Raw genomic sequence first — 12,985 nt, 5'->3', positions numbered from 1 at the left:
GGAGTTATCCGGACCTCACAAAACCACTGTAACAGGAACGTGTGTGTGTGTGTGTGTGTGTGTGTGTGTGTGCGCATCAGCCACCCCGGTAGCCGTCAGTGGTATTTATTGCGCAGACCTTCTGATAAAAAAAACCTTGTGAGATGAAATATTGATTTCCCCCAGAACAGCATCACTCTGGCGTCGCGCGTCCTCCCTCCTCATAAAACCTCGGCCTCGTCGTCGATGTCGGAGCATTTTGTGCCCTTTTAATGGACCTTATAAAGAAGAGATGATTGTCTGGGCTGCTGTCATCGACCTCTGACCTCTTAACGTTTACCAAGCCACCTGTGAGAGTTACAGCATCTCACAAAAGTAGGTGCATTGTTATTTTTGCAAGTATTTCCTTCAAATAGTGATACCTCGGCTTACGAACGCTTTAGCGAATGAACGTTTCGGTTTACGAACGTTAAATGTATGAAAATGTTACCTTGGCAGACAAACTATTTTTCAGGATACACACTGACGGAGCTGCCACAATGAGCGATGTGTCGTTCGCGAACGAGCCCGTTCTCCTAACAAGAAAATGGCAGCCGGCTTGTTTCGGTCCTCTGTTCCTCTCTTCAGTTAAAGCCACGTGATTGGTCAAGAACGATGCAGTGAGGGGAGGTGGTTTAAACATTGAAGAGACAAGCAGACGACAGAGAGTGACAAAATGGATAGAAAACAGTGAAATTTGGACTCGTTTCAACTTTTCTTGATATTTCAAATGTAGAGTGTAGACTGCAAGGTTAAAATTCCCATCAAGAGGACTACTCCCTGCGGCTACACTGATTATCTCTATTGTCCTGACTGTTTACTGCTATTGTCCTGCCTGAGTATGGGGTCTACGACTGGCCTGATTGCCCCATTTTCTCTGGCATCACCTCATCAGCATAACTAAGCCTATGTGGCCTAAGAGGTCGGTTGTAGGAACGGTCCAAATTGAACCTCACCCCACCATGGCTAAGATTTTAACCCCAATCTGTAGTACATATGCACCTAAAATCTAGCAACCTCTCAGTTGACGACAATGAGGTACTACCAGCAAAAAATTTAGTTCGCTGACTAAGCCTCTTGGATGAGAAGCGAAACATCCGACACCTTGAAAGTACAGATAACGGCTGAAGAAACCTTCTCATCGATATTATTATTATGATACCAGAATTTGCTCTTGCAAAATGGGGCAAACAAAGGGAAAAAAATGCACTTTAACTTTATTGAATTTCATGCAATTGCATTACACATCTATCAAAGCAGTGGTACTTGACCATACACTCCCACGACGGTATAAAACATTGTTTAGAATTAAACAAAGCACTTATTTCATCCATAATAATTGAACTGAGATGTTTGAAAATTGGCGTGACGCCACTCAGTATTCTTCTCCTTCTTCCCCCTGGTCATCAATGGAGTCGGCACCGACCTCCTCATAATCTTTCTCCAGCGCCGCCATGTCTTCTCTGGCTTCGGAGAACTCTCCCTCTTCCATGCCCTCACCCACGTACCAATGAACGAAGGCCCGCTTGGCGTACATCAGGTCAAATTTATGGTCCAGGCGAGCCCAGGCCTCCGCGACGGCGGTGGTGTTGCTCAGCATGCACACCGCCCTCTGGACTTTGGCCAAGTCTCCGCCGGGAACGACCGTAGGCGGTTGGTAGTTAATGCCAACCTTGAACCCAGTCGGGCACCAGTCCACAAACTGAATGGTGCGCTTGTTTTTGATGGTCGCAATCGCCGCGTTGACGTCTTTGGGCACCACGTCGCCACGGTACAAAAGGCAGCACGCCATGTACTTGCCGTGACGGGGGTCGCATTTCACCATCTGGTTGGCCGGTTCAAAGCAGGCGTTGGTGATTTCCGCCACGGTCAGTTGCTCGTGATAGGCCTTTTCGGCCGAGATGATCGGAGCGTAAGTAGCCAGAGGAAAGTGGATGCGGGGGTACGGCACCAGGTTGGTCTGGAACTCGGACAGATCCACATTGAGCGCACCGTCGAAACGAAGCGAGGCGGTAATGGACGACACAATTTGACCTATCAGTCTGTTGAGATTGGTGTAGGTGGGGCGCTCGATGTCAAGGTTCCTGCGGCAGATATCGTAGATGGCCTCGTTATCCACCATGAAGGCACAGTCCGAGTGTTCCAGGGTGGTGTGGGTGGTCAGGATAGAGTTGTAGGGCTCCACCACGGCGGTGGATATTTGGGGAGCCGGGTAGACGGCAAACTCCAGCTTGGATTTTTTCCCGTAGTCTACGGATAGACGCTCCATCAAGAGGGAGGTGAATCCAGAACCGGTGCCCCCACCAAAGCTGTGAAACACTAGGAAGCCCTGAAGGCCGGTGCATTGGTCCGCCTGGTCAAAGAGGAGGAAGGAGTTCAAAGTGGAGCAACTACAGTCCAAACTCGGTTGTCGAACGTCTCGCTTCCCCGTCCAATTTGGTTTTCAACCAAAGATTTCGGTCGGATGCGCCACGGTATACAAGCGAAATTCAGTTCTCAACCAAACTGAGCGCAACTCAACGCACCACCAGTGATACCTCGGTTTACGAACCCCTTGGCTTATGAACATTTCAGCTTACAAACGTTAAATTTATGAACATTTCACCTTGGCATACAAACTATTTTTCGGGATACACACGGAGCTCCACAATTAGATGGGATGAGAATGGGAAATGTTGTTTCGGTTTTTGAACAGGTTACGGTCGAGGTACCACTGTAGATGGAGTTCGTCCTGTTCAATTGGAGGTTTCTCACCAGTTTGCGGATCCTGTCCAGAACCAGGTCAATGATCTCTTTGCCGATGGTGTAATGGCCACGAGCGTAATTGTTAGCGGCGTCCTCCTTGCCGGTGATTAGCTGCTCAGGGTGGAAGAGCTGGCGGTAGGTTCCGGTGCGTACCTCATCTAGGAGATCAAATCGTACCATCAAACTATGGGTCGTCGCCAAGGTCCGGCGCAATTGATGGAGCGTACCAATCACAGTTGGCTCCAGGTCAACAAAAACAGCTCTGGGCACGTGTTTGCCAGCTCCCGTCTCGCTAAAGAAAGTGTTGAAAGAGTCATCGCCACCGCCGATGGTTTTATCACTGGGCATCTGGCCGTCCGGTTGGATTCCGTGTTCCAGGCAGTAAAGCTCCCAACAGGCGTTTCCAATTTGAACGCCGGCCTGCCCCACGTGCACCGAGATACACTCACGCTGTTGGAAATTGGCGGCAGGGTGGAAAGCAGAGATAAAACGACGGTACGGCGGTCATGACGCGGCGGCCGAGCACATTCAGGTACACTCACCATAGTTCTTCAACTTTGACACGTCTTTGAGATATGACGATAAAACGGGGGAAGTTGCAAGCAGCAGCGTAAACTCACACAGAAAGGACCTGTAAAAATCACATTTCTTTGGTTTGATGACTTGCGTTAGCCTTCATCCTTTGGCATGCCCTGAATAAATAGTGGTGGTCCTACCTCTTACATTCGATTTAGCTTTGATTTAGAATACAATTCACATACAGACGCTCCACAACTTACGAATGAGATACATTCCGAACGGTCGTTCCGAAGTTGCTTCAGTGCTATCAGAATCAGATTCATCTTTAGTGCCATATACAGTGATATATCGCTTTACGAACGTTACATTTATGAACATTTTCCCTTGGCATACGAACTATTTTTCAGGACACACACGGAGCGCCACGAGTGATGTGTCGTTCGCGAACGAGCCCGTTCGCCTAACAAGAAAATGGTAGCCGACTGTTTTTGTCCTCCATTCCCTGCCCCCAGTCGTCGGCTAAAGCCACGTGATTGGTCAAGAACGCAGCAGTGGGGGAAGGGCGGTTTACAGACAGAGAGAGCGTGAAGCCATTCTCCAAAAAAGAAAATGGCAGCCGGCATTTTTTTGGTCCTCTATTCCCCGCCCCCAGTCTTCGGTTTAAGCCACGTGATTGAAATTTGGACTTGTTTCAACTTTGATAGTTCAAAGGCAGAGTGTAGACTGCAAGGTTAAAACACTTACTCACCTTTACATACTGTAATGTTAGCAAAAAGAGCGTAAACTTGAGGGGATTTATGGGGAATATGAGGGGATTAGTAATTAGTTAAAACAATGAAAATCTGTGACCGAGTAAACACGGTCACTATTTTCGTTATTTAAGTTATGAATTGGAAGGATTTAGCGATCATTTAGTTGAATTTATATTAAATCATATGTATTCTTCAGTATTTGATGTCGAAAGCGAAATATAAGCGACAGATGAGCAAATATCAACGAATGCAGGCAGATTTTCGTCAGAAATCAAAAATGGCAGTCACTGAATACAAGGAAAGAAAATTGCGAGCTCTAGAAACATATATGCTAATGCTTCTTTTTGCTTGAAACGCGGCAGTTATGGAGACAAATATATCTTCTACCACTTCTATGAGTTATAAAAATACAACTTACTCACCTTTATAAACAGTAGTGTTAGCAAAAAGAGCGTAAACTTCAATCCATTTTTTTCTCATTGTCGTTCGGGAAATTTCAAGATGTATAATACGTCATCATAAACTGCATATCTTGGAAAATCCCACGAAAATGGATTACGTACTTGACAAAAATGCAATGATATACGACTGCGAGTACAAAGCGCGCTCGGTTCACAGGACAGAAACAATCGCGGTGGAATATCGCTCACTGTAGCGTAGCTACTAAAAACGACACAAGCCTACTTACTTTCTATGCGAGCAAAAAAAGGTGTTCCGTTGAGGAGAAAGTCTTTGCAAAACAGTGACCGGAAGTTTCTTTGTCGTGGTGCAAGTTACTTTTTCACACAGACATGTTTCAACAAGGACGTTAGGTGACTGAGGGATCGCATGATTAGCCGTCCTGTGTCAGAGGGCAGCCGCAAGCCTTCATCCAGTCGCGAACGTCAAAAAACGTTCCACGCCGCTCGCTAATTGCGTGAGGAAGCCTGACGTGATCTGGGCCTTCTGTCACCGGAAGCGGTCACGTCTTCGGAAAACGCCAAAGACGTCTGCTGCAAAAGACGTCGTTTCCTTACGTCATCTGAGAATCGGTTATCAATCGGTGTCGCGTGATGTCATTCGATTACATTTTGCTGAATTTCTATAAGACTACGTCATCGCCAGAGCTATTTTGGATCAAACAAATACAGTATGTCACCTACGTTTCACCCTTCAAAATAAAATCGCCAACTTCCCAGTCTTGGCAGCCACTGCAATTGTATATTAATTTATTTATTCATTCATTCGATGGCGCGTGTGGCTGCCGCTGCTCACCGCAGAAAAAATATCATGTGGCCGCAAAGTGTCCTTGAGAGTTTTGAAAGGCGCTTATGAAATGAATGAAATGTATTATTATTTTTATTCAAATATGTCACCTACGTTTCACCCTTCAAAATAAAATCGACAAAACTTCCCAGTCTTGGCAGCCACTGCAAGTAGCCGTTTTAAGAACAAAAATATGTATGTATTTATTTATTTGTTTATTTATTCATTGCTGATAGACTGCTGTTATTATTGTGTTGTATATCTGGGGGCGGGACTCTCTGAAAATGCCCAATTCGCAGCTCAATTTTTTTGCAGATTTTGGACACTAAGTCCTTTTTATTGTTGTTTTGCATTTGACTAAAAATATCAGCCCGTGTGTTTTGGGTATTTTAGATGCTGCAAAACGTTTTTCTGATGTCAGTTAGGAAACAAGAAAGTGATGTCGGTTGTCCTTTAAGCATCCTTTCTCTTTTTTTTGCAACTCGTTCAGGTTAACAACAGCGCGCCTTTAAGAGGCGACATGATTTATTTATCCGGCTTTACGTGGGGGAGCGATGCCCTGCAGAATGCTACATCTCAAAGTCCCATTCCTCTTTTAAAAGTCCAGATACTTCTCCTAAAAATAAGATGCGCAAGCTTCTTAGATCATTCCCCTTGCCGCCTTTCTATCCGCAAAATTTCTTGTGTGTCTGTCGTCGTGCATGAATCAATTGAAGTGACCTACCTGGAAGGAAGACCTTGAAACAAAAGGAAAAGGTACAAATACCAAATACAGGTCATATCCGAGTTACGACCGGGTTTAAGCAACGTTTTCTATTGAATACTATTATATACCAAGTAATCTACTGTAGAGCGCCATTCCCGAATTTGTTCGGGTTTTGTTTTTTTTCATGCTTGGGTGCTGATAAAGCGCTGGCCAAGGCCTCTGGCAATGTTTTTTTTCCACAAGGGGGCAGCATTTAGGGGTTTCAATATTAATAATAATAATATTGTTATCATTATTATTATTATTAGTAGTAGTAGTAGTAATAATAATACATGTCATTTCTAAGTTCCTTTCAAAACTCTCAAGGTCACTTTACAGTCATGGGCTTAAGTTTTTCTGTGGGTGAGCAGTGGCAGCCACACGCACCAGCGTTCACTCAACCCGGAAGTAATTTAAATATACTGTTTACAGTTCATTGATAAATTTGATCACTTTTAGTGTCATTTTTATCATTTTATATTTCATATTATCAATTTTTATTACTGTATAATTGTACCTGTAAAGTATGCAAAACTGTTTACTGTACAGTTGATTTATAAATGCTATACAGTGATACCTCGGTTTACGATCCCCCTTGGATTACGAACTTATTGGTTGACGAATGTTAAATGTATGAAAACCTTGGCATACAAACTATTTTTCAGAATACGCACGCAGCTGCCATAATGAGTGATGTGTCGTTCGCGAATGAGCCCGTTCCCCAAATTCAATTCATTTCAGGTGAATGGAGTGGCACCTGTTTGAATCATCGCTTCTTTTGGAGATTCATCACCTGCTTGCTCTGCACTAACTACTACAATGCAGATCTCCGAATGATTTATGTCGCGCTCCCATCGAAAAAAGAGCAGAAACATTGGAAAGAAGGAAAAGCTGAATAGCGATCTGATTGGGATCGAAATCCAGTGTGCAGCGAGGTGTCTGGCTGCGACAGATTAGCAGGCAGTGCAAAGTATACACAAACAAAAAAAAGCCAATAAACAATGTTTAGCACACGCCCGGTGACAAAAACACAAAGGGACAGAAAATGGCAGTGTGCATTCAGGGAGGAAAAAAAAAAAAAACATCTTGTGGTTTCAGAGATGAGGCCTAAATATTTCATTTGTCGCCAGAAAGGAGACGTAGAAAATCTCCAAACAGGCTGCTGTGTTGTGTCTTCTTCAACTGATTTTTTTCCTCCTTTTCATCAGTGCGAGGTAAGAATAAATGAAAGGGAATTACATGGATTAATGGAAGAGGTGATTTCCGAATTACATGTCCTATTTTTCATGTACATATTGTAAATTTACTAATAAAGGCAAATCCAATCCAATCCAATATTGACAGAAAGTTGTGACCGAAATAACAAGATGCCGGATACAAGCGGCCAAAATTAGCTTTGCTAGATAATAATAAATAATAAATAATAATAATAAGAAGAAGACGAAGAATCATAAGAAGAATAAAAAGAATAATAATAATCATCATCAGAAGAAGAAGAAGAAGAAGAAGAAGAAGAAGAAGAAGAAGAAGAAGAAGAAGAAGAAGAAGAAGAAGAAGAAGAAGAAGAAGAAGAAGAAGAAGAAGAAGAAGAAACTAAGGCTTAGAAAATTAGAAAGTAGAAAATGATGTTTTATGGGGACCTGGGAACGGATTATTCTCATTTTAATGGTTTCGTATGGGAACTAATTTTTTGGGATACACACTTTTCACCTTACACACTCTGTCTGGGAACCAATTAAGTCCGTAAGCCAAGGTATCACTGTATATTGTATTGTATTATTCTCCATCACTGTTTGGGGTGTACAAAAAACGCTGATCCAAGAGCACACTGCTTCTCTTAATTGTGAGTTATGAAATATTTGGTTCTCACACAGGACACTTCACAACAATACTTGACCAAAACAGTATTTATTCATACACGCAACGTACCACACGCTATAAAAACATACTTGTTTGTCCAGTTAAAAGATATTCTTATGGGATTTCCTATGGGAGTACTAATCCATGACCCGCTTGGCTTTTCCTTTTCCCAATGACCGTACCTTTAAGGACAACCGACGCCTCCGGACATGTTGCGTCCATAATTTGTAAAATCACTTCAAATGACTTCTACTGAGCGTATTTGACAAAGATTGCGTGGCATATCGCGATATTTGACCTTTTAAGACTCGCGCTGAATATTCCGGAAGTCTTGTTTTTCGAGTTGAAGACGATGCCAGACGTGACGTCACGTCAGGAACGCCCCTGACCGAGAAAGCCACACACAATGCATTTTGGGTACTTTCTTTCGTCTGAAAAACACCAATTGAGGCCCACTAGTATCAACCGTGCGATGTTGATAGTCTTTTTTTGTGAATTAGTTGAGTGTACGGCTCCTTACAATTTTCATTCTTACACTGTATTGAATGAACGACATTCTAACAATGCTGCGATGGCCTCGTGCACCCTTTTCTGAAGAAAGGCACTATGGGTGCTCTGCCACGATTGGGGCCAAAATAGTGCGTTGCCATTCAAATGTCTGTCTGCAGTCAGTCTTGAGTCTCGAAAAGGGCAGGTCCATCCTCGTTTATGTGCCTTTTTCTGATCCACTCTAAAAAAAATAAACAATGGCCTTTCTTCCACTGCAGACGACGCACGAGTGTAACTAGAGGTAGAGGTAGCTGACCCAGTAAACAATATTGAAGAGCAAGAAAGAAGTCGGGAAAAAGACCCGAGAGTAAGAATCCAGTTCCCGGATGTTGACGTGGATTCGGCCTCGTTTCCAGCCGCCTTCTTTACATTCGTCGTAGCAGCAGAAAAAACTCTTGCAATCTTTGCCATCCAGGCATTGGTCCAGGCACTCATCGTCAGAGTTCTGCCAGAAGAGGGCATTGCCGGTGGGGATCATGTGCCGACCGGGAGGCCCACCCGTGCTGAAGGACGAATACGCCTGTGACAGGGACAGTGAAATGTGTCGATTTTTATCACAATCATCTTTATTGACAAGTATGTAGAACACGCACTAGTATCATCATGAAAAAAATTGCACAGAGACACGAAACAGTTCCATTTGGGCTACTGTTCAAAGAGTTCATGGCTTGGGGGAACAAGCTGTTTAAATGTCTGCTGGATTGGGTGCGCATGGATCGCTAGCGCTTGCCTGTGGGGAGTCGCTGGAAAAGGTGGTGGGCTGGGTGCGGAGGGTCCGGTAGGATTTTTCCGCACCCTCGTTTGGATTCTTGCAGTCCTTGAGAGTGGCTAGGGCGGTGCCAATGATTTTTTTTCCCACCGTCCTAACTGTCCGTTTACAGAAGTCTTGAGTACGTCTGTATAAGCTATCAGTCATAAAGGAGTAGTCCATGGATGAGAAGGTCTCTTCAGCCATCATCTGTACAAATTTGAAGGTGTCGGATGTTTCGCTTCTTATCCAAGAGGCTTCGTCAGCAAACTAAAGCCTTACTGGTAGTTTCAGCCCTATGTATATATATCCCTACTGTACAGACGTGGTGGTGCCAGACTCTGCTATGATTGGTCGCTGCTCTCAGGTTGGGGGAGCAGAGGGCTACTCCCTGCGGCTACACTGATTATTTCTATTGTCCTGACTGAGTATGGGGTCTACCACTGGCCTGATTGCCCCATTTGATCTGGTATCACCTCATCAGCATAACTAACCTTATGGTGCCTAAGAAATCTCTTGTACGAACGATCCAAATTGAACCTCAGAGCCAAATTGAACCGCAGAGGACTACTCCCTGCGGCTCCACTGATTACTTCTATTGTCCTGCCTGAATATGGGGTCAGTCGTAGACCTCAGTAGGTCTGGACAGACTTATTAGGCTTATTTAGTAGAAAATAATGTTTTATGAGGACCTGTAAACGGATTATTCTCATTTTTAATGGTTTCCTATGGGAAAGTAATGTTTGGAAGACACACTTTTCGCCATCCACACACTTTCTGTGAAGCAAATTAATTTCGTAAGCTGAGATATCACTCTAGGTGTTATTCAAGATGAACTTTTGTGACACATTCAGTCGTTATTAACCACGAGGCGTGACACCTCAATCCAAATGGCAAGAGCGGCTTGACAAGTGTGTGTTGCTGCCAGTGAATCAATGGTGACAGGTGCAGCAGCCTTGAAAACTCCCACGCAGAGCTTCGAGCGATCTTTGGGTGAGATGAGGTTCTCAAACGGCACACTTTTTGCTTCATAGCGACATGCACCTTTCAAGACACGGCGAGCTAGACACCTTTGCATTTCATGTACATCCAAAAAGACACCTTTATCGAGCACTCGATAGAGTTTCTGAGTGCTAGCGGTTCACAGAACACACCGCCGACTCAATAAGTCACATCTGGAATGTTTTCATCAGGGAAATTCATAATCAAGTACAGTATTACCTTAGCGTACGAACGCTTTAGCTCACAAACTTTTCACCTTCGGAACATTACATTTGCGAGAATATCATCTTGGCATACAAACTAGTTTTCGGCAGACAAACTGTAAGAGATGTTCGGTCGGACACTGTGGACAAAGGCTCGAACGCAGAAAGATTGTCTTTTACTGCTGGCAGGAGACGCAGCCATTCATGACAGACGCCTAAATTCTGCAGCCCTCTGCCAAGCTATTTATTGAGAGTATATGGATGGATGGATGGATGGATGGATGGATGGATGGATGGATGGATGGTCTTCTTGATTAGAATTCCACACCTCTTGAGTTCTAAGCGCGAACAGCTGTAAGCACTAAAACAACGTCTCTTCCATGAACTGATAAATTTGTAACCTGGCTAATGAGCTCTTCCTGTGAAGGAGTTTCAAGTCGTAAGGGGCAGCCTGGAGGTCCGTCATCCATTGACAACTACCATCACAAAGGTAAATAAAACGACTTTATTACACAGTACAGTTTATTTCTTTAATTATAATACAATAACACAATTATTATACATACAATAAGGTAGATAGTGTGTAGTTTTAAGGCTTATTTAGTAGAAAATTATGTTTTATGGGGACCTGGAAACGGATTATTCTAATTTTTAATGGTTCCCTACGGCAAATTAATGTTTGGAAGACACACTTTTTGCCTTACACACACTTTCTGGGAACCAATTAAGTTCGTAAGCTGAGGTGTCAACGTACTTGACCCTTTTGAGCAGACGGATAGTCCAATTCCTCCACACAGACGGCAGTCGAGAAGACAGAATTCCTCAAAGCATCACTTGTCTTTATAAAAAGATGTCCTCTATAGACTTCCAAAAGCAGATTCATTGCTATGAATACTTCATAAAGCCAAAAACGGAAGTTGGAGAAAGTGGCTTACCAGTTTGTGCATTTTTGCCGGCATTCTGCGTCGACTCGAGGAGCAATAGTTGAGCATGGCGTACTCGATCATGGCGGCGAAGACAAACAGGAAGCAGACGGTGACAAACAGGTCCATCGCTGTCACATAAGAGACTCGAGGTAGCGAATTCCGAGCCACGGTGCTTAAAGTGGTCATGGTCAACACGGTGGTAATTCCTGCAAAAGGACAAAGCAAGGGTGAGGAAAGCGACAGCAGAGCTTTGGGTCTTTTTTTTTGGGGGGCCAAATAGCAATGCACTGCTAGATTTAAAAGACAACCGACGGCAATTTTTTTCTTGCCGAACTGACATCAGAAAAACGTTTGATAGCATCTAAAATACCCCAAAACACACAAGCTGATATTTTTAGTCAAACGCAAAACACCAATAAAAATGAGCAGCCAAAAAGCCACAAAATGAGCTGGGAACAGATTCAGAAAGTCCCGCCCCCTTGTTCGTGATGTCACGCCAGGATACTCCTTCACAAACTGCCTCGCTCCAGAATCAAAACAATGGCTTCAGAGAGTTCAGATTCAGAGAAGATGCTTTCTTGTTACTTGTTAGCCACTTATGAATATGATTCAAATAGTTCTGGAGAGGAAAGCAAAAATGTTTGCAATCAATAGAATATGGCAGAGGCACACAGTCATACAGTAGTACAAGTGCATTCACTATTTTTTTTGTCCTCATCCTTTTTCTTCTACTTGTCTCCGCCTTTTTTCCCCCCATTCTCCTCTTCGTCTCTACATGGATGTTTTCACCCAGCGTTTCCATAGAGACGAGTTGCTCCCTTCTATTTCGAGCAAGCCGACTGGTCGAGAGCCTCGTCTTAGGCTTTCGTGAGGTTGAAGTGAACAACTGTCGTATGCCTCTTCGTCAAATGTAAACGCATTTTTAGGTCCGCGGTGCGGTGTTTTGGCGCAAGTGCTGCTTCGGAACCTCAAATCAAGTCAAGTAATCTTATTTTCACTGGCTCATTCACTCTTTGGGAATTGCCATGGTAACCAAGGTGATTACTTGTCGACACAGACGACGGAGAAGAACCTGTGGTGTGACAAAATAGGCAGTGGAGTGGCAGAACACACATACTGTATCTCTCCAAAGGTATTCCAACAGTGACGCTAATGCCTTTGCTTTGGCCACAAACTACATTCATTGAAAAAAATAATCTAAATAAAATTAAAACAGAGTATCAAAAAGGTTCAAATGGAGTACAGTAGTTATATCGAAATCGGTTATATCGATAGTACTGCTTATTACGATCGATGAAAAGGTTTCTTCAGTCGTCATCTGTACTTCTCTGAAGGTGTCGGACGTTTCGCTTCTCATCCAAGAAGCTTCGTCAGCAAACTAATGTCTTACTGGTAGTTTCGGCCCTATATATATATCCCTACTGTCCAGACATGGCGGTGCCGACATCTTCAATGAAGTACAGATGACGGCTGAAGAAACCTTTTCATCGATGGACCATTCCTGTACGACTAAGAGCTTACAAAGGCGTATTGCTTATTACGAGACTACTGTATATAATTAACAATAATATACTTATATAAATATAAGCTATCTAGCTACCTAGCTGTCTAGTTAGCTATCTATTAGCTATCTGGCTGGCTGGGTAGCTAACTAGATGACTATTAGCTATCTA

The 12,985-nt window shown here is 43.6% G+C and overlaps 2 protein-coding genes across 3 annotated transcripts in view; both read right to left on the bottom strand.

Moving 5' to 3' along the window:
• Nucleotides 1–1,218: 1,218 nt before the first annotated feature.
• Nucleotides 1,219–5,133, bottom strand: tuba8l2 (tubulin, alpha 8 like 2). The gene is made up of 5 exons (XM_089014967.1): nt 4,723–5,133; nt 3,306–3,394; nt 2,991–3,213; nt 2,773–2,921; nt 1,219–2,371 (listed from the first exon to the last, which is right to left on the bottom strand). The coding sequence occupies exons 2-5, from the start codon at nt 3,306–3,308 to the stop codon at nt 1,394–1,396; spliced, it is 1,353 nt and encodes a 450-aa protein (XP_088871093.1). The 5' UTR covers nt 3,309–3,394; nt 4,723–5,133; the 3' UTR covers nt 1,219–1,393.
• A 2,795-nt stretch (nt 5,134–7,928) lies between these two features.
• The window catches only part of LOC148902627 (gamma-aminobutyric acid receptor subunit gamma-3-like), a 66,799-nt gene continuing 61,742 nt past the window's right edge, over nt 7,929–12,985 (bottom strand). For both annotated transcript variants that reach the window (XM_089014759.1, XM_089014841.1), the window contains 2 exons: nt 11,322–11,518; nt 7,929–8,953 (listed from right to left, as the gene is read on the bottom strand). In XM_089014759.1, coding sequence (XP_088870885.1) covers nt 8,669–8,953; nt 11,322–11,518 — 482 coding nt within the window. In that variant the 3' untranslated portion in view covers nt 7,929–8,668. The remainder of the gene's footprint in view (nt 8,954–11,321; nt 11,519–12,985) is intronic.

This window comes from Hippocampus bargibanti, linkage group LG01 (assembly GCF_051943395.1).
Source record: "Hippocampus bargibanti isolate YZ-2025 linkage group LG01, ASM5194339v1, whole genome shotgun sequence".
Lineage (NCBI taxonomy): Eukaryota > Metazoa > Chordata > Actinopteri > Syngnathiformes > Syngnathidae > Hippocampus > Hippocampus bargibanti.
The sequence above is the reverse complement of the archived record's forward strand: the minus strand, read 5'-3'. Positions and strand labels throughout refer to the sequence as shown.